The sequence below is a fragment of the Coregonus lavaretus genome (assembly GCF_964263955.1).
Source record: "Coregonus lavaretus genome assembly, chromosome: 14".
Taxonomy (NCBI): Eukaryota; Metazoa; Chordata; class Actinopteri; order Salmoniformes; family Salmonidae; genus Coregonus; species Coregonus lavaretus.
In genome coordinates this window covers 16,201,039-16,222,788 of record NC_140001.1, presented here as the reverse complement: position 1 = coordinate 16,222,788, position 21,750 = coordinate 16,201,039, and the positions used below count along the sequence as shown (strand labels likewise).

Genomic DNA, 21,750 nt, shown 5'->3' with positions numbered 1-21,750 from the left:
AAGGCTGGGCCCTAATTGATGTGCTCTCTGACACCTGGAGTTGCATGGCAAATTGTCCAGGAGCACAAGGAAGACAAAGGACAATGCCAAAGATTTAGTCAGCCCTTCGACCTCTGAGGGGCCAAATTGTATCTCTGTTACAGTATCCAGAGGTCTGACTATTGAATGAGTGATAGAATAATGCTATATTATACATGTTTGGTATCTATTTGAAACTTGTTCACTGAGGATAACTCTGATTTTCTCTCTCTGTCTTTCTCTCTCTGTCTCTGTCTGTGTGTGTGTGCTATCTTGAGTGCTGATATGATATTTAGGATAACTGCTGAGTTCTTAACTGGATAGGGTCAAATATAAGAATCTGATTTATTTATAAATCCTCAGCCATGGTGTTTCACCCGTCCATATTCTCTCTCATTTCCCTCATTTTTTTCTCTCTCAAGGTTGTGCAGTGGTATGCTAGATGTGCGCAGGGTTCTGAACCACAAAGTGAAGCTGGGGCTTGGCACAGGTGAGTCCATGACAACACACTACAAAACATATACTTTTCCTGTTACCTGAGAGCACAGTGTTCTGTATAGTTTTTTTTTAGCCTATGTGTACTGTATCCAAAAAACTATTACAATGTTGAAATATACCTGAACTTTCCATATTGGAAATTTGCAACTAAATCAAGGCAATCGTGATTGAGTTATATAATCTATGATCTGATGATGTGTCCAAGTGCATCTCAAGATGTATTGTTCAAATGGCACAGATTATATTATTTTGATGAAACGTTTTATGAAATATAGGCCTACTCTCATATTCTTACAATGAGTATTTTACATTCATTATGATTTTGAATGATCCCAATAGGTTTTTCTTTTTCATGTTAAATACTGTTGAAGTAATATGGCTACAGGTTCATCTGCCTCACCTAAAGCCCATTCTGGTGGGAAGCTGCTATAGACCACCAAGTTCTAACTGTCAGTATCTGGATAATGTGTGAAATTCTTGATAATGTATGTGATATCAATAGAGAGGTATACTTTCTGGGTGATTTTAAATATTGACTGGCTTTCATCAGGCTGCCCACTCAAGAGAGCTTCAAACTGTAACCAGTGCCAGCAACCTGGTTCAGGTATTCAGTCAACCTACCAGGGTAGTTACAAACAGTACAGGAATGAAATCATCAACATGTAGTGATCATATCTTTACTATTTCTGCAGAGATTTGTTTGAAAGCAGTATCCAAATCCATTGGATCTAGTAATCACAATATAGTAGCCATATCTAAGAAAACCAAAGTTCCAAAGTCTGGGCCTAATATTGTGTATAAGAGGTCATACAATAAGTTTTGAAGTGATTCCTATGTTGTTGATGTAAATCATATATATGTTGGTCCGTGGTGTGTAATGAGGAGCAAACAGACACTGCACTTGACACATTTTTGAAATGGCTTATTCCAGTTCCTAATAAGCATGCACCCATTAAGAAAATGACTGTAAAAACTGTTGAATCTCCGTGGATTGATGAGGAATTGAAAAATGGTATGGTTGAGAGGGATGAGGCAAAAGGAAAGGCAAATAAGTCTGGCTGCACAACCGATTGGCAAACGTATTGCAAATTGAGACATCATGTAACTAAACTGAATAAAAAGAAGAAGAAACTACAATATGACACAAAGAATGATAGTAAATTGCTTTGGAGCACCTTAAATTACATTTTGGGGGAAAAAGGCAAACTCAACTCCATCATTCATTGAATCAGATGGCTCATTCATCACAAAACCAACTGATATTGCCAACTACTTTAATGAATTTTTTCATTGCAAGATTAGCAAACTTAGCCATGACATGCCAGCAACAATTGCTGACGCTACACATCCAAGTATATCTGACCAAATTATGAAAGACAAGCATTGTAATTTTGAATTCCGTAAAGTCTGTGTTGAAGAGGTGGAAAAATTATTGTTGTCTATCAACAATGACAACTTGGATGAATTATTTCTGAGGATAATAGCGGACGATATTGGCACTCCTATTTGCCATATTTTCAATTTAAGCCTACTAGAATGTGTGTGCCCCCAGGCTTGGAGGGAAGCAAAAGTAATTCCTCTACCGAAAAATAGTAAAGCCCCCTTTACTGGCTCAAATAGCCGACCAATCAGCCTGTTACCAACCCTTACTAAACTATTGGACCAGATACAATGCTATTTTACAGTAAACAAATTGACAACAAATTTTCAGCATGCTTACAGAGAAGGACATTCAACAAGCACAGCACGTACACAAATGACTGATGATTGGTAATAAAAATAATAAATTGATGATAAAAAGATTGTGGGGCCTGTTATGTTAGACTTCAGTGCAGCTTTTGACGTTATTGATCATAGTCTGCTGCTGGAAAAACGTACAGTGGGGAAAAAAAGTATTTAGTCAGCCACCAATTGTGCAAGTTCTCCCACTTAAAAAGATGAGAGAGGCCTGTAATTTTCATCATAGGTACACGTCAACTATGACAGACAAATTGAGAAAAAAAAATCCAGAAAATCACATTGTAGGATTTTTAATGAATTTATTTGCAAATTATGGTGGAAAATAAGTATTTGGTCACCTACAAACAAGCAAGATTTCTGGCTCTCACAGACCTGTAACTTCTTCTTTAAGAGGCTCATCTGTCCTCCACTCGTTACCTGTATTAATGGCACCTGTTTGAACTTGTTATCAGTATAAAAGACACCTGTCCACAACCTCAAACAGTCACACTCCAAACTCCACTATGGCCAAGACCAAAGAACTGTCAAAGGACACCAGAAACAAAATTGTAGACCTGCACCAGGCTGGGAAGACTGAATCTGCAATAGGTAAGCAGCTTGGTTTTAAGAAATCAACTGTGGGAGCAATTATTAGGAAATGGAAGACATACAAGACCACTGATAATCTCCCTCGATCTGGGGCTCCACGCAACATCTTACCCCGTGGGGTCAAAATGATCACAAGAACGGTGAGCAAAAATCCCAGAACCACACGTGGGGACCTAGTGAATGACCTACAGAGAGCTGGGACCAAAGTAACAAAGCCTACCATCAGTAACACACTACGCCGCCAGGGACTCAAATCCTGCAGTGCCAGACGTGTCCCCCTGCTTAAGCCAGTACATGTCCAGGCCCGTCTGAAGTTTGCTAGAGTGCATTTGGATGATCCAGAAGAGGATTGGGAGAATGTCATATGGTCAGATGAAACCAAAATATAACTTTTTGGTCAAAACTCAAAGAATGCTGAGTTGCATCCAAAGAACACCATACCTACTGTGAAGCATGGGGGTGGAAACATCATGCTTTGGGGCTGTTTTTCTGCAAAGGGACCAGGACGACTGATCCATGTAAAGGAAAGAATGAATGGGGCCATGTATCGTGAGATTTTGAGTGAAAACCTCCTTCCATCAGCAAGGGCATTGAAGATGAAAGGTGGCTGGGTCTTTCAGCATGACAATGATCCCAAACACACCGCCCGGGCAACGAAGGAGTGGCTTCGTAAGAAGCATTTCAAGGTCCTGGAGTGGCCTAGCCAGTCTCCAGATCTCAACCCCATAGAAAATCTTTGGAGGGAGTTGAAAGTCCGTGTTGCCCAGCGACAGCCCCAAAACATCACTGCTCTAGAGGAGATCTGCATGGAGGAATGGGCCAAAAAACCAGCAACAGTGTGTGAAAACCTTGTGAAGACTTACAGAAAACGTTTGACCTGTGTCATTGCCAACAAAGGGTATATAACAAAGTATTGAGAAACTTTTGTTATTGACCAAATACTTATTTTCCACCATCATTTGCAAATAAATTCATTAAAAATCCTACAATGTGATTTTCTGGATTTTTTTTTCTAATTTTGTCTGTCATAGTTGACGTGTACCTATGATGAAAATTACAGGCCTCTCTCATCTTTTTAAGTGGGAGAACTTGCACAATTGGTGGCTGACTAAATACTTTTTTTCCCCACTGTATGTGTTATGGCTTTACTCCCCCTGCTATATTGTGGATAAAGAGTTACCTGTCTAAAAGAACAGAGGGTGTTCTTTAATGGAAGCCTCTCCAACATAATCCTGGTAGAATCAGGAATTCCCCAGGGCAGCTGTATAGGCCCATTACTTTTTTCAATCTTTACTAATGACATGCCACTGGCTTTGAGTAAAGCCAGAGTGTCTATGTATGCGGATGACTCAATACTATACATGTCAGCTACTACAGCGACTGAAATGACTGCAACACATAACAAAGAGTTGCAGTTAGTTTCAGAGTGGGTGGCAAGGAATAAGTTAGTCCTAAATATTTCTAAAACTAAAAGCATTGTATTTGGGACAAATCATTCACTAAACCCTAAACCTCAACTAAATCTTGTAATGTGGAAATTGAGCAAGTTGAGGTGACTAAACTGCTTGGAGTAACCCTGGATTGTAAAGTGTCATGGTCAAAACATATTGATACAACAGTAGCTAAGATGGGGAGATGCATGTCCATAATAAAGCACTGTTCTACCTTCTTAACATCACTATTAACAAGGCAGGTCCTACAGGCCCTAGTTTTGTCACACCTGGACTACTGTTCAGTCGTGTGGTCAGGTGCCACAAAAAAGGACTTAGGAAAATTGCAATTGGCTCAGACAGGGCAGCACGGCTGGCCCTTGGATGTACACATAGAGCTAATATTAATAATATGCATGTCAATCTCTCCTGGCTCAAAGTGGAGGAGAGATTGACTTCATCACTACTTGTATTTATGCGAGGTATTGACATGTTGAATGCACCGAGCTGTCTGTTTGAACTACTGGCACACAGCTCGGACACCCATGCATACCCCACAAGACATGCCACCAGAGGTCTCTTCACAGTCCCCAAGTCCAGAACAGACTATGGGAGGTGCACAGTACTACATAGAGCCATGACTATATGGAACTCTATTCCACATCAAGTAACTGATTAAAAACAGATTAAAAAACACCTTATGGAACAGTGGGGACTGTGAAGCAACACAAACATAGGCACAGACACATGCATACACACACGATAACAAACTCACTATACACACACGTACACATGGATTTTGTACTGTAGATATGTGGTAGAGCTGGAGTTGGGGCCTGAGGGCACACAGTGTGTTGTGAATGTACAGTTGAAGTGGGAAGTTTACATACACCTTAGCCAAATACATTTAAACTCTGTTTTTCACAATTCCTGACATTTAATCCTAGTAAAAATTCCCTTTCTTAGGTCAGTTAGGATCACCACTTTATTTTAAGAATGTGAAATGTCAGAATAATAGTAGAGAGAATTCTTTATTTAAGCTTTTATTTATTTCATCACATTCCCAGTGGGTCAGAAGTTTACATACACTCAATTAGTATTTGGTAGCATTGCCTTTAAATTGTTTAACTTGGGTCAAACATTTCGGGTAGCCTTCCACAAGCTTCCCACAATAAGTTGGGTGGATTTTGGCCCATTCCTCCTGACAGAGCTGGTGTAACTGAGTCAGGTTTGTAGGCCTCCTTGCTCGCACACGCTTTTTCAGTTCTGCCCACACATTTTCAATAGGATTGAGGTCAGGGCTTTGTGATGGCCACTCCAATACCTTGACTTTGTTGTCCTTAAGCCATTTTGCCACCACTTTGGAAGTATGCTTGGGGTCATTGTCTGTAAACAATTGTTGAAAAAATTACTTTTGCAATGCACAAAGTAGATGTCCTAACCGACTTGCCAAAACTATAGTTTGTTAACAAGACATTTGTGGAGTGGTTGAAAAACAAGTTTTAATGACTCCAACCTAAGTATATGTAAACTTCCGACTTCAACTGTATTGAAATGTTTTTTAAATTGTATGAACTGCTTTAATTTAGCTGGACCCCAGGAAGAGTAGCTGCTGCCTTGGCAGCAGCTAATGGGGATCCATAATAAATACAATTAGAGAACCCAAAACCTAGACGAAAGTTGCCGATTTCTAGTATCAAACTGGCTTGACACTGGAATGTTAAAACAGTGCTTATTTGTTGCAATTGTCTCTGTTTTAACACGTACATGCTTTTATCTGTGTATGCACCCGTGCGTGTGTATGTTTCCGGCCTTGTAGATGTGGCAGGAGGCTACTCTCCATCTATGTTGGATGCTGTGCGGAGAACGCTGGACACCTCTAAAGCCTTGACCATCCAGGACACCCAGTACCACACGCTCACCTTCGAGGAGGTCTTCAGACTGGCCACACTGGGAGGCAGCCAAGGTGGGAGACTTGGCTGGAGGGGTGATGGGGGTGGGGTGGAAGGGCCGTTATAATATATAATAATAATATGCCATTTAGCAGACGCTTTTATCCAAAGCGACTTACAGTCATGCGTGCATACATTTTCTTTTTTTTTTTTGTGTATCTGTGGTCCCGGGGATCGAACCCACTACCTTGGCGTTACAAGCGCCGTGCTCTACCAGCTGAGCTACAGAGTTATCACCGTCATTAAATCAATACATCAATCATCAGTTTGAAAGATCGGATACATGATGAACTATGAATTGATACAGATGCATGCGCTCAAAAGTTACTTTTCAAAACGCCTGTGCTGCAGCATCGCTACATCGTTGATAGGACAAATTCTCTTGCAGGGTGACGTCAAGCAAACAAGATTGTTTGCAATCATCTAAACTGCAATGAAATGCATAGGAGACATTTCTGAAATATGTCCTTGACAGTGCAGGTATATCCACTGCGCTAAAATCAAAAAATGTTTTAATGCACCCAACGGTTTATTTGTTTATTGATTTCTTGATTGATAAATGATGAATAATTGATTGCTATTCTGAGCTCTGGATTGATTGTTTGGTTTGTAGCCCTATCCCTGGATGAGCATACAGGAAACTTTGAGGTGGGGAAAGACTTTGACGCTCTGCGAGTGAATACGGATGCAGCAGGAGGACCCATTGACCTAATCAATCACGGGGAGGAGCCTAAGGTAGGAACCAGAGCAATATGTTGCCCCTGTTGGCCTTCAATGGTGTTGAAATATCACAGCTGTTACTTGTTGAGTCATTCTATCTAAACCAAGTCAAACCAGGACTTATTAAATGTGTGACTCGAATCAGACTTCAATCCAAATTATAGGATTCTAGTCCACAACTCAGGAAGTGACTGATTCACTCCCCCAACATGACATTCATCTTGGCTACATGTGATTTCAGGTGCTCCTGGAGAAGTTCTTGAATTTGGGTAAGTGTTTCATCTCTGTTACTGTCTCTCTCACACAATAGGTTACATGTATTCAGACTTTGGTGGTTGGGGCTATGATGTGCCATGAAAGTATTGTGGCGAATTCGGGGATAGCCCTGACCCGGACTCAAACCTGGGTCCTTGATTTCCTAAACTCTTGATGAGGTCGCTAAGTGTTGTAAGGTCACTAAAGCATGTTTATGTGATATTTTGTTCCATCTTTGTTCCCCCTTTCTCCTTCAGGGGATGATCGTAACATTGCGGAGGTGTACGTGGCAGGGAAGCGAGTGGTCCCATTCGTAGACAGACCATAGATTTGGGATTTGCTGCTGGCTTGTTGTAATCTGTACCCTCTACCAGTCTACCTGACTGCTTTTGTAATATGACAGGAGGTGATTGGAAAATGTATTCAACTGGAGGGATTATTATTACTGTATGTACAGTGGGGAAAAAAAGTATTTAGTCAGCCACCAATTGTGCAAGTTCTCCCACTTAAAAAGATGAGAGAGGCCTGTAATTTTCATCATAGGTACACGTCAACTATGACAGACAAATTGAGGAAAAAAAATCCAGAAAATCCCATTGTAGGATTTTTAATGAATTTATTTGCAAATTATGGTGGAAAATAAGTATTTGGTCACCTACAAACAAGCAAGATTTCTGGCTCTCACAGACCTGTAACTTCTTCTTTCAGAGGCTCCTCTGTCCTCCACTCGTTACCTGTATTAATGGCACCTGTTTGAACTTGTTATCAGTATAAAATACACCTGTCCACAACCTCAAACAGTCACACTCCAAACTTCACAATGGCCAAGACCAAAGAGCTGTCAAAGGACACCAAAAACAAAATTGTAGACCTGCACCAGGCTGGGAAGACTGAATCTGCAATAGGTAAGCAGCTTGGTTTGAAGAAATCAACTGTGGGAGCAATTATTAGGAAATGGAAGACATACAAGACCACTGATAATCTCCCTCGATCTGGGGCTCCACGCAAGATCTCACCCCGTGGGGTCAAAATGATCACAAGAACGGTGAGCAAAAATCCCAGAACCACACGGGGGGACCTAGTGAATGACCTGCAGAGAGCTGGGACCAAAGTAACAAAGCCAACCATCAGTAACACACTACGCCGCCAGGGACTCAAATCCTGCAGTGCGAGACGTGTCCCCCTGCTTAAGCCAGTACATGTCCAGGCCCGTCTGAAGTGCATTTGGATGATCCAGAAGAGGATTGGGAGAATGTCATATGGTCAGATGAAACCAAAATATAACTTTTTGGTAAAAACTCAACTCGTCATGTTTGGAGGACAAAGAATGCTGAGTTGCATCCAAAGAACACCATACCTACTGTGAAGCATGGGGTTGGAAACATCATGCTTTGGGGCTGTTTTTCTGCAAAGGGACCAGGACGACTGATCCGTGTAAAGGAAAGAATGAATGGGGCCATGTATCGTGAGATTTTGAGTGAAACCCTCCTTCCATCAGCAAGGGCATTGAAGATGAAACGTGGCTGGGTCTTTCAGCATGACAATGATCCCAAACACACCGCCCGGGCAACGAAGGAGTGGCTTCGTAAGAAGCATTTCAAGGTCCTGGAGTGGCCTAGCCAGTCTCCAGATCTCAACCCCATAGAAAATCTTTGGAGGGAGTTGAAAGTCTGTGTTGCCCAGCGACAGCCCCAAAACATCACTGCTCTAGAGGAGATCTGCATGGAGGAATGGGCCAAAATACCAGCAACAGTGTGTGAAAACCTTGTGAAGACTTACAGAAAACGTTTGACCTGTGTCATTGCCAACAAAGGGTATATAACAAAGTATTGAGAAACTTTTGTTATTGACCAAATACTTATTTTCCACCATCATATGCCAATAAATTAATAAAAAATCCTACAATGTGATTTTCTGGATTTTTTTTCCTCATTTTGTCTGTCATAGTTGACGTGTACCTATGATGAAAATTACAGGCCTCTCTCATCTTTTTAAGTGGGAGAAATTGCACAATTGGTGGCTGACTAAATACTTTTTTTCCCCACTGTATGTGTGTTCAATCTCTAGTGTACTTACATACAGTACAATTCAATAGATGGTAGTGCTGTTAAGTGATACTAGCAAGAGCAGTGTGGAGGTTACTCTTTTCTTTTAAGTTATCACATTGTTTCATATGCACCTGGATCCTTTTTTAAATTTCAAAGTCAAGGAAAATGTTGAATTCATGTGTAGCTTTGTATGTGTCCAGCTTAAATTTTTTTGAAATGTAAAACCTGCAATGTAGCTTTAGGAGACATATTCTAATATACTGAGCCTAATACATGTAAAATGTATCTTTGTTGATTATGATCATTCAGTTTTGTAGCAAAAGCTACAAAGTAAAAGGGGGAAAAGATTTTAGAAAGATTTTATTAAAGAGTATTTGTATGATTTTAAGTCTAAATGTGTCTCTTTTTTAAAAACGTTTAACACATTATTGATAAGTCTACATGATAACACAATTTATTCTATGAAAATATACAATGCCCGCAGACCCACCTGCAGAGAGGCTGTGGTCCTCTGTAGCTCAGTTGTAACTCAGTTGGTAGAGCATGGCACTTGCAATGCCAGGATAGCGGGTTCGAATTTCACACCCACAAATAAACAGTTTATTGCCGTTTTATACAACAGGTGGGTCTAATCCTGAATGCTGATTGGTTAAAAACATTCCAGCCGGTGTCTATTCCACAAGTTACCACCGGCTAAATCTATGACGTTAAAATGCCTATTTACTCTGTTCCATCTGACTGCGCAATCCACTGTCTCATCAGCCCAGCCAGACAATTTAAACTTGAACTCCACTACAAAAAGCATCTTGACGTTATCTCACATTTCTTTTAGACTAACATTTAGTTTTCAACAGCGGAGATTTTTATAAACCTTGCTGTCTGTCTCTCCGACATTTGCAACATTGTTTCAATATTCAAATTCGATCTCCAGCTGTCCAATAGTAATGAACGGGACGAGACAGGCAGGCAGGGTTTCTCAGCCAGTCGAAATCATGAATCAGCTGGAATCATTTTTATGGATATACACAGTACAAAGAAATGTAAATTGAAAAAAGGTTAAATGAAACAAAGTGCAGCTAGTTTGCAGTCTTTCCAGCTTCAGTTTGAAGTGATTGTGTTAGCTGTGTTGTTGGTGGCTAGCTCCTCTGAACAACAGTGTCCTGACGAGAGAGCACATTTTCTATGTCAGGCAAAATCACCCATCATTAGCTCATTGTTATGGATGATGTATCTTAATAAATGAAAGCTAGAAAACAGCTTAAACAAATGCAAATGCAGCTACTGTTGTTATTCTGGTTGCACTATTTGATGCGACTGTAAGTTAGCCGTAGTTGGCTAGCTAGCAGGCAAAGGAAAATAACGTTGCCAGCCAGTATGGCAATGGAACATTTAGAACGAACGACTGGGTCACGTCCATAGATACAGAACAAAAAGACTGAACGACTGGGTCGCGTCTCTTGCAACTGAACCGATAGAACGAACGACCAGCCGGCTTGGATAGAAACCCTAGATTTGTGTCGGGACTATATCTTGTGGAAGGATGAAGAAGTATGAATTCATCACTATTTCATCCTTCCATAAGAGATATTCCGGACCTACTTCGCAATCCACTGTCTCATCAGCCCAGCCAGGCAATTTATAAACTTGATCTCCACTATAAAAAGCATCTAGACATTATCTCACATTTCTTTTAGACTAACATTAAGTTTTCAACAGCTGAGATGTATATAAACCTCTGACATTTGCAACATTGTTTCAATATTCAAATTCGATCTCCAGCTGTCCCATAGTAATGAACATTTCACAAGACAGACAGGTAAGCAGCGTTTCTCAGCCAGTCGAAATCATGAATCAGCTAGTTTGCAGTCTTTCCAGCTTCAGTTTGAAGTGATTGTGTTAGCTGTGTTGTTATCTAGCTCCTCTGAACAACAGCGTCCTCGACTTCGTCTCAGGCCTAACAACATGTGCCAATATCCTCCAAACACCGGCTTCTCTGGCATTATCACTTAATTGTGCGTTTGTTGTATGAATGTGCTGTTTGTTGGCAACGATAGCCCTAACGTCAAAAGTTGCTTCAACGTAGCCTACAGCTGATAAGTGTTCTATTATGGACTTGTCCATATGAAGTCATGTGTAAGGCTATTGAAAGTTGTTTGTGTTGTGTAAACAACAGCATATCTTTACAATACCTGCAAGGACACAACAGTGCCATTATTCTAGACGACATCGTCGAATCAGCGAAACACCACCTGAGTCAGCAGAGTTAGAGATGTCTCTATTCTGTGCCATGATTGAGCTCAGGGCTGAGAAACGGGGAGTGATGAAGATTTGAGGACGAGGAAGATGGGAGGAGGATGATGGTCACCCTCCCCCATTGACCCAGCTGTGTCTACAGAGATTATCCTTGGTATGACCAGGCAGAGAACATGAAGGAAGTGTGGGTCAAAGACAATGCCGACAACTACATGGACCAGTACTCCTTGAGATACGTCATGGGCCCCTTTTAACTTGCTGAGTGAGTCTGTCACGGGAACAGGAAGGGATTGTGTATGTGTACGCTGCAATATCTGTTAATTTCTAAATGTGCACATGATTTGACCACTTGTTTGCCACCTCAGCCTGGTCCGCAGTGACGTCTCCATGGAGACGGCATCGAGTCTGATGACCGCCAGCAGGCGTCTGAGCAGCCTGGAACTGAGCGGCTGCTGGGCAGTGAGCCTGGACAAGATGAGGCAGTTACAGAGGATAGACACCAGGAGGCGACGTTGTATCATTATCACCTGGACATGATTTGCGTTACATCTAACAGGCTACCAGGAGGGGGCACCCTCATTCACACATTCTATGTTATATTGTAGAACAGTGGTTCCCATCCAGGGGTACTTGGCCTATCCACAGGAGGTACTTGAGAAGACTCATGAGACCATAGGCCTACGGTTAAAATGCACACGAGGGGGTACTTCAGGAGTACTCAGGGCAGAGCAAAATTCAGTTGGTGGTACAGTAACCGAAAAAGCTTGGGAACTACTGTTGTAAAATATACTGTAGATTATATTCACTAATCACTATAGTGAGTTATAAAAAACATATCAGAATAGCTTTGTCATAACTTTTTAATGACTCATTTGTTTTGTATGAAATTAAATAATAAAATGACGATACTGCACTGAATCTTTACAATACATTCAAATATATTTTTCACCTTTAAAGTTGGCGACTTGGTGATTTATTACCTGACTCTCGCTGCTGCCATGAATTTCTGGAATGTCTGAAGTGTCCCCAGGCAGGTCCTTAATCACAATATCCCCAAACGCTTGTCCCCAAAAGGTTACCAGCAGGGTTGGGGTCAATTCCATTTAAATTCAAAAAGTAAACTGGACTCCAATTCCAATTTTTCTTCATTGAAAAGCATTGAAGAGAATTGGAATTTTAGTGGACTTCATGAATTGACTAGATGTGAAATGGGAAATCACCCCAACCCTGATTACCAGTTTCAAAGGTAGTAATGTAAAACTAAGGAAGATATCAATTGCATACTCCTGGTGTCCTCTCTTCTCGTCTCCTTCTCAAAACCCATTGGAGGATAAGGTCAGAGGGGCGGGACCTCTGGATTTCTCATTCAATGGGTTTTGAGGAGACGAGGAGTATGCAATTGAGATCTTCCCTATGCCAAGACAAATAGCACGTTCCTTTATGTCCCAGTCAGTCAAAAGCTGTGACCTCTGGACCTACGATTGACCTTTTAATCATGTTAATGCAACACTTGACTTTCACAATTAGTTATTTTTTCCCCATCCCTGCTTACACACTCTTCAATCATTCATCCACTGATTAGCCTACATGCACACCCTTTGTCAATCTTCCCCTCTTTCTCCCTCTACCCTTCCTTCACTCTCACAATGACACAAATATCCTGTGACCACTCATATAATCTCAGTGGGAGAATCTCAATTGCATACTCCTCGCGTCCTCTCTCTTCGCCTCCTTCCCAAAACCCATTGGAGGAGGTCAGAGGAGAGGGACATCTGGCTTTCTCATCCAATGGGTTTTTAGAAGGAGGCAAGGAGAATGCAATTGAGATTCTCCCAGTGACTTAAAGGAAGCTTCCTAGATGGCTACTGACACCTAATGTTAAACCTAGGGCAATGGCATGCCTGCAAACCCATGTCTCCCTCTCCCCTCGCACTCTCCTCTTTATCCATCCATTCTGGGCAAAAGTGAGGGACGCCTGTCGTAAGGGAGATGATGGAGAAGTAGAACAGGTTCAAAAGGATGAATGGGAAGGTGAGCAAGTATTCCTAGGAGTGTTTGTTTAGAGTGTTCTGTATAGTAGAGCATTTATTTCTAGCAGTGTCTGTTTAGTGTTCTGTATGTTAAGAGTGTGTCATCGTTGGGACCAGGCTCAGACTGGTCTAATCTGGTTACGCTCCGAGAGTTTAGTGATGCTACCTCGGGTCAACCCTTCATAATCTCAAACCCGTCCATTCCCTACGTTCACTGTGAACTCGCCCTGACCCCTCAAAACGCTCTCACTTATCCCTATGGCCCTCCTCGGGCGCTTGCTCCCACTCCCTGGATTAAAATCCAACCCATAAACCCTCATGTAGAACTGAGAGGATGGTATAGATAGAAGCAATATGACATTTCCACCCAGCTAATCTAAAGGGAAGAAGCTATTACCATAATGCTTACCCAATCCTCTCAGATCTACAGGAGTGCCTCGGGTGTAGGGGCTAGAGGTCGATTTGGAATTCAGAAACAATCTCCTTCCTACCGTACTTCCCCTAGCTCTCCCCTTGTACAGTGTTCCTAATTCCCCACAGTAGACTTAGGCGCATTCATGTCAAATCCACATGTCACTGATGTCATACACTGAGCCAGGTTTCCAGACACATGCACACTCACTAACACATGGCAAGTGAAACAGACACATAAGACATTAGCGGTCCGCCAGGGGGTGGGGAGGTATATCGCTCTGGATAAGAGCGTCTGCTAAATGACGTAAATGTAGATGTGTGTCTGTCCCAACCCTCAGAGGTAGGCTACAGGACCTCCCCAGCTGTTCCTGGGTCAGGTTGAACAGAACACATTGGTTCCCTGATCCTCCTGCTCACATCCCACATCAGCTGTCCTCTTTTCTCTCCATTCTCAGACAGAGGGGTGACGTTGAGGTACTGGGGGGGTGGGCCAGAGGGAGTTGAGCTGAGTAGTAATGTCGTCATCTTCTTCTCGGTCTTCCTCTCGCTCTCCCCGGCCTCAGCTGTCTGAGCAGCTGACAGCGGGACGCCATCTGCCGACGCACTCCCCCAAGCATATGACAGGTGTGCAAAAAAAACAATGCGTTTGAAAGAAGTGTGCCTCCAAACAGTCTGCCTGGCCCACAGTCACCTTTACTTCTACCCAGGCAATCCTTTTTCCTTACCCAAACTATGTTAACCACCACTCCAACCTCTACTTGTAATGCTATAGCAAAGTTGAGCTCACAGGGGCAATAGACAAGAGATGCATGTCTATACACTCATGTGGGGTCATGATCCAAATTACATCGTTGAAAACAAGTGAAGCTGTAATCCAAATCACCGATACCAGGCCTTGTACTGTCTCTCTGTACAGTCTTTATTTGCATGATACAATGCTGCTGTAATGCTGTGTAGCAAGATTATATGTAATACATAAATCAAGTGTTTTTTGTACAAATTTGCATATAAACTAACAATCAAAAGGGGAAACTGAAACGGATAACTTTCTTTTAAAAAGTAGACCTCACATCCCTACAGGAGACAAAAATAAGTTCAACACAGGTCACACATGCTCCTGTAGCTTGTGCTGTTTAACCCATATTGCTTCACAGACTAAGGTGGGGGAGCACACACAATCTGACAACCATGTGCTCACTCAAACTCACTCTTAACACACACAGCATGGCTGGCTCACAGACCCTAACTCGACTGAATACATGTGCTAATATATATATATAAAAACAACAACATCTGAGGATAAAATAATGACCTAGCACTAGTGATGCCAATTCATTCAGATATTTTACCCTATTTTAGATAACCGCATGGGGTTGCTCTATCCCATTCATACCCCCATATATCAGATAACACAGACGGGTAGTGCCCAAGCCTCACCCAGAGAACTGCACCAGGGTCAGTGCACACAACCCTCCGCGTGAGACCAGTTGGGAGATTCTGATATGAAGATCAGTCTAGGACCTCCTTGACTAAAAGTTCTGTCCCACATGATAGTTGGTTAATTAAGCGTTTTTGTCCCCGTTCTCACGCCTCTTACAATGAACGTAAAAATGACTGCGTCGGTCACTTGATCAAAACGAAACGGTGCCCAATGACCTGGCTACCTAAAAATGGCATATCGAGGTAACCCTCATCTGGCAATAATGAAGTGATAAGAGAAGACGACTGACAATGTGATGAGGCGAAACATGTCCTGCTGCTGTGAGGTAGGCGGGTCAGAGAGGCTTACGTGTCTTTGTCATGCAAGACAGCGAGGGTACAACACTGTACAGACAGAGCCCTCCGCCATACAGCCTTTTGTGTTTAACACAATGAATTAGTGAACAGCTGTTTTCCCATGAATATGTTTGCAATTGCATGCACGCTAGGGTAGCTGCGGTGAGAGAGCGCTGTGGCGGAAGCGTTCGCGCAGAAATTTGTCTGAAACAATGCCCATGTGCATTTTGGAACAGCTTTGCAGTTCGAGCGGTCATACCTTTCGGACAACTGACCCGACCAACACTAACGTGAACAGAAAGTAGAAATGGAGACAACTGAACTTGTCGGGATACTGCATGTGCATATAACTTTAGACAAAATGTCTGTTGGCTATTTGGCAACAACGTGGCCAAACAGCTCAGGGGCTGTATTCAGTGGGGCACAACGTTGTGATGGAACGTCCAGATAGAAATAGGTCACGCAGAACAGACATGCCTCTGACATGTTGAGGGAGGGATCATGTCGGCTCTATTTGTGGCATTTCTATCCATCTGCAACAATCACTACGTCTCCTCGACAGGTACCCTGGGCTTCTCTTTAAAAGACAAAAACAGAATATCGGCAAAGACATAGGAAAAACTAACGGAAACAAAATAATATATTATAGAAATAAAAAAACAGGACAAATGGTGATCGTTCATGCATCTCGCCCTCAGGCAGGGGCTCTTTTGCTTTTCTCAAGGTTGTGATTTTAAAAATGAGTCCGATATCCTTTTGCCACTCATGCCAATGTTCATGTCGAGTGTCCAATCATACTTCAGTCTTTGTGTGGATGGTTCTTAACCCTATATTCTCTGAATCTTGTCAGCGACCACAACAGGGTTCTCCTTGCGGATCTTGGCAGCTGCCTCCGCCTTGTAGTCGTAAGGACAGTTGTGCTTGTCGGAGTACCGATGGAGACCGCAGAACAGGTTCCCACAGCGACAGTCGAACCCTGGGGTAGAGTTCAAAGGTCAGAGATTAGAAGGGAACCACTGTAGGAATCAAACACCAACTCAATAACAATTCACCTCTGTTAATAAGACCAGACACACAGGAATAATACAGTTACATTCCAAATTGCCTACATTGCAGTTGTCTTGTGCAGATTATTAGATCAATAAGTGATATTGATGGGGTTCCTGCCACGTTAAGACACTACTTATACATTAGTAAAGATCTGAGACCATCACAAATGTGGAAGTAGTGTTTTACATTGCAGGAACCCCATTAATATTGTCAATTTGTGTGACTGCAGTGTATGCGGTCTGGACCATGGCCAATCTCTTCAGCAAAAATGACATTACGTCGTACACAATGCGCAATCCTGTCATCCCATTTCTTTGGAAAAGCACCACATTCTGCTATGGCATGCTCACCTGTTAGGCCCACCTTCTTGCGGCACATGAAGCACCTATTCTTCTTGGGATTGGGGGTGTCTCCCTTAGCCTTGTCACCGCTGGCAGTGGCAGGGCTAGAAGCAGTAGGCTGAGTCACGACTAAAGGAGAAAACAGAAAAGTACTGTTAAATATACGCTTCTTTCAGTCTGGAGATTCAAATAAAAGTGTTACTGTGTTTTTTTCTGAGGCAGTTTTAGTACTCACATACAAGGACTTTAAGTCAGGGTGCAGCTAAATACACAGAGTGTACAAAACATTATGAACACCTGCTTTTTCCATGAAAAACTGACCAGGTGAAAGCTATGATCCCTTATTGATGTCACTTGTTAAATCCACTTCAAATCAGTTTAGATGAAGGGGAGGAGACAGGTGGAAAAAATATTTTTAAGCCTTGAGACATGGATTGTGTATGTGTGCCATTCAGAGGGTGAATGGGCAAGACAAAATATTTAAGTGCCTTTGAACGGGCTATGGTAGTAGGTGATCCACCACCCAAAGGACATCCAGCCAAGTTGACACAACTGTGGAAAGCGTTAGAGTGAACACGGGCCAGCATCCCTGTGGAACGCTTTTGACACCTTGTATGGTCCATGCCCAGACAAATTGAGGCTGTTCTGAGGGCAAACGGGTGGGGGGGGGGCTACTCAATATTAGGAAGGTTTGTTAATGTTTTGTACACTCCGTGTATACGCTAATGCTAAAGTGGGTCGAACAGAGCAATGTGTCCCTCTAGAAGTGTGTGTTTTACCAGGCTCTAGGGGATCTGCTTTATCCTCTCTTGAGATGCTCATCTCTGTCATTTGTTGAGTCACTGGAAGAGAGCCTTGAATAGTTCTGCAGAGGAGGCGATTTAAAGAAAAATAAGTTAGAGATATGAGAGAGAAAAAAAAGTAATAACACATCCATTGTATCACATGCGGACACACACACCTTACCCAGCCATGTCTGCAGCAGAGCCAGATGAAGGGTCTACTTTGGCTAGACTGGCCTCTAGTCGCTGGATGGCTGAGGCATCAGGGGTAGGACTACCAACTGTTCATGTGATACAGCAAAAGTAAAACATCAACCTCAGATGGGAGAAGATACTTTTTGGTTCAACAGTTTCCTCTCAACAGTGCAGCTGGCCCATAACGTGTATGCTAATTTTAGCAGACAACATATAGCGGAGTAGATGTTTGGAGTAGATTTGTGTTGTGAGTAAGAAACAGGGTGAGGAGGAACTTACCTATTGGGCTAAGTTGGCTCAAGCCGTGGTCACTACTCTGCTGACGGTTCAGGTGCTCCTTGTAGCAGACCGAGCACATGCCGTTGTTCCTGGGGTTTCCATAGAAACCACAGCCAGTGGCACAAAGCACAGGCGTCAGGCTCGGGTTAGTCTCTTGGGCCATCGCTGCTGACAAATGGGAGCAAGGCATCTTGTTAGTGTGGGGGAATGTGACAGCGTGTCTGTATGTGTGCATACGGGACAGCGTGTGTGAAACCTAGGTGACTAAATGTCAGTGTGGTGGTTGGGCACATATGTGAAAATAACATACCAGGAAGGAACATTAAGACTCGCAAAGAAACAGGGAAAAATTCTAAAAGACATCCCCCGAGGCAAGGATTATACTATCAAAGGGGCAATAAGCAGTTGGAGAAATGTAATCACTCAAATTCAAAGACAGAGCTATGGATACAAGGTCTGTCCATCCATGATATCAAAATTAGTTTTAATCATGTTGAGGCTATACAGTGTTTGTTTACAAACATTGGAATAAAACATGCATAGGTTATACTTTGGGTTCTGATGGAGTACGACAGTTGAACTAATCTCATGAGGCATTTATAAGTCTTCAAGAATCAATGGGTACATATCATTAATTTAGAAGTCAAAAAATGTATGTAGAAACTGTTGTTGAAATTCCTCTTTGTGCACAAGAAAACAGGAGAACAAATGGTGAGAAGAACAATTGAGACTTGTTCTCCTTGGCAGGAGCTGAGCACATCAACAGAATGCGCCAGGACACTCAAGGTAACAAACAACAGGTGACTTCCCCAAGACTAAATAGGCTTCAACACTTTGCAGGGAAATAAACTGATTAAACCAAATGGAATATTAGATTAAAGTTCTATGATATCTCTCACAACAAAATGAATTAAACAGGTGGCACTTGACACCTCCTGTCCCTCGAGGAGCTTATCCCATTGTAGTCATACCCAAACATGTCAAATGCTCTTGGAAGGGGCCACAGCAGCCTACTCAGAACGTCCTGAGGTCAGCGTTATTATGGCCCTGCGATCGACAAACAATATGCCTGACAGGCCTTTGCACTTAACCACAAGTGTATACTGTAGTCTCCAACCCCTCACCAAGGTGGCCTACCACGCAAGGGTTTCCTTAGAAAAGCCTCTTCCACCTTATCACGTGTCTGCACAGCAAAGTCCTTTGCAAGCACCAAAATTGTTGACGTTGACTGGAGGAAATGTTCGAATGTCACGAGCTATAGGATGATCGTGACCTGCTCGACAATCTATATTTGCCACCTGGGCATGCATGGAACACGAACGCTCTCACGCATCTTATTCACAGAGAAATAAATAGCATTTGCAAGCCATCATTATTTTGACTGAACTGACAAAAGGTAGTAAGTATTTTGCTCTACTGCCAGTCAGACCCTGCTGCTCTCCGACAGAATGTCAGTGAGGCCACATGTCAATCAAAGTCCTTCACGTGCGTGGATCACTTCAGAGCCAATAGCGACTATATATTTTAAATCAAACACCAGCTAGGCTAATTTGTTTCAACCAATTAATGCAATCAGCCAGAACCAAACATATTAATGCAATCAGCCAGAAACAAAACACGCATGAATCTGTCTGTAGTTTATATTTTAGTCATTTAGCAGACGCTCTTATCCAGAGCGACTTACAGTTAGTGAGTGCATATATTTTTTTCATACTGTCCCCCCGTGGGAAACGAACCCACAACCATGGCGTTGCAAGCGCCATGCTCTACCAACTGAGCTACACGGGGCCCACCATACAGTTCATCACACCCCTTGGCTTGGCACAATGTGCTTTTTACTCACGAGGATAGACCTAACCAAGGCTGCACAGATTTGCCTAGCTTTACCTCAAATGTAGCTAATACAACTAACAAGTAAGGTCTCCTACAGATAATTGAATCTGAGCAGTGCCTTGTTCATTTTGGTCGACCGTCATGGAACACTTCCATGATGTTCACCAGCTGGCAAAACGCAGTATCTGTACATTTTTATCAGGCTACGCTATCCAATGAGTCATATCATGGTCAGTGACATTAACCAACAACCTCTTAAGGAAACAAACAACTACCAAAAGGACACACTGAAATACATTGATGTGGCCCAAAATCACCGAGTCATGCTACAGTACAGCTAAAAAGTGCTATCAGACAACAGGTAGCTAGCTTGACAAGCAACATTGCCGAGACCAAAAGCAATATGGTGCTAGCTAGCCATCTTTGTCGCACACAATGTATTGTTACTAGATTAGTGAAGTAGCTAGCTAGATATCAAATCAGCCGCGTTTTGACCCTTGTTCTTTCTTTCTCTGCTATCATCTCTTCCTGTTGTTGGACGTCGTTTGATAGCTCCCATAACGTTACTAGTGACCTATAATGATTATTTGCAGATAATGTTGTTAGCAAGGTAACGTTAATCAGCAAGGCAACCAGACAAAGAACGTCCAAACTCAATGTCGTGTTCAACGTAACATTTATTTGTCGTTCAAATGTAACATGGAACTCATTTAAAATCAACTCATTCGATCAATTTGGTTAGTAATTGCAATTAGCTAGGTAGCTAGCTGTTAACGTATTATTGTAAACGATTTTTAGACAAAGCACAACTACGAAACATTTGCTTAAATTATATCGCTAGTTTACACTTTTAAAACAAATCTAGAAAACCGATATCACAACGTTCGATTACTACTGTAGCGACCCCCCAGGTCTTATTCCCCCCCTGGCCCAGCTAGACTGATCACGTTCGAAGGCTTGTGATATTTTTTGTGAAGAGGTGGTGACAACTTTAGCTCGCTAGACCTTGTTTACCAGGCACAGAGGATAACGACCAATGATAAAATAGGCCCTCTCCTCCACAATACACACATTTATAAAGTTAATTGATTCGATAAAAAAAAAATCCTTACGAAATTCCATATTACGTTGATGTTGATCCAATTGTCGGTGTCCCTTTTCTGTCTTCAACCATACACCACGACAACCCACCGTTTCAAATCTCGATTCTCACCTGCACAATTTGATCGGAATCACACAGATGTATGGTCTGGTTGAGCAGTCGTTTTTGAAACAAATCCTGTCTCCAAAATGTATTTCTCACTCTTTTCACTGACCGAGGATATGCCTTCTCTTTCTTTCTCTCGCTCCACCCTCTAGTGGCTTTCTCGACGTCACGGGGAAAAGAATGTACTGTGATTGGCTACCGGAGAAGCCCTGGCGCGCGTGTCTCACAAAGGGTTGGCCTTAGGCTAGCATCATGGGGTGAGTATATTGCACATTCATTCGTCATCCACCAACTGACAGTCTATGGGGGTGGGTTATCGAGCCATACCATGAACTTAATTA

The 21,750-nt window shown here is 42.4% G+C and overlaps 2 protein-coding genes across 5 annotated transcripts in view; one reads left to right on the top strand and one right to left on the bottom strand.

The window, feature by feature from the left end:
- The window catches only part of LOC311141790 (guanine deaminase-like), a 28,083-nt gene extending 18,450 nt beyond the window's left edge, over positions 1-9,633 (top strand). Inside the window, exons 10-14 of the mRNA XM_084177248.1 lie at positions 441-508; positions 6,094-6,240; positions 6,840-6,961; positions 7,188-7,215; positions 7,459-9,633. Coding sequence (XP_084033374.1) covers positions 441-508; positions 6,094-6,240; positions 6,840-6,961; positions 7,188-7,215; positions 7,459-7,529 — 436 coding nt within the window. The 3' untranslated portion in view covers positions 7,530-9,633. The remainder of the gene's footprint in view (positions 1-440; positions 509-6,093; positions 6,241-6,839; positions 6,962-7,187; positions 7,216-7,458) is intronic.
- Positions 9,634-14,847: 5,214 nt separating this feature from the next.
- Positions 14,848-21,528, bottom strand: zfand5a (zinc finger, AN1-type domain 5a). Of its 4 annotated transcripts, none has more exons than XM_084177249.1 (6): positions 21,315-21,528; positions 18,370-18,537; positions 18,080-18,176; positions 17,893-17,978; positions 17,123-17,242; positions 14,848-16,698 (listed from the first exon to the last, which is right to left on the bottom strand). In XM_084177249.1, exons 1-6 carry the CDS (start codon positions 21,322-21,324, stop codon positions 16,550-16,552), a joined length of 630 nt encoding a protein of 209 aa, XP_084033375.1. In that variant the 5' UTR covers positions 21,325-21,528; the 3' UTR covers positions 14,848-16,549. The 4 variants fall into 4 exon arrangements, with proteins under 4 accessions (XP_084033375.1, XP_084033376.1, XP_084033377.1 ...); XM_084177250.1 differs by having other exon boundaries at positions 18,370-18,534; positions 21,315-21,527; XM_084177251.1 differs by having other exon boundaries at positions 18,370-18,534; positions 21,416-21,524.
- Positions 21,529-21,750: the final 222 nt, after the last annotated feature.

Bases quoted from the DNA above. Each gene is read 5' to 3' on its own strand.
- zfand5a (XM_084177249.1), bottom strand. The intron at 18,177-18,369 runs GTAAGTTCCTCC...TCACATGAACAG, and splicing joins GAGCCAACTTAGCCCAATAG to TTGGTAGTCCTACCCCTGAT. The intron at 17,979-18,079 runs GTAAGGTGTGTG...CCTCCTCTGCAG, and splicing joins TCTGCTGCAGACATGGCTGG to AACTATTCAAGGCTCTCTTC.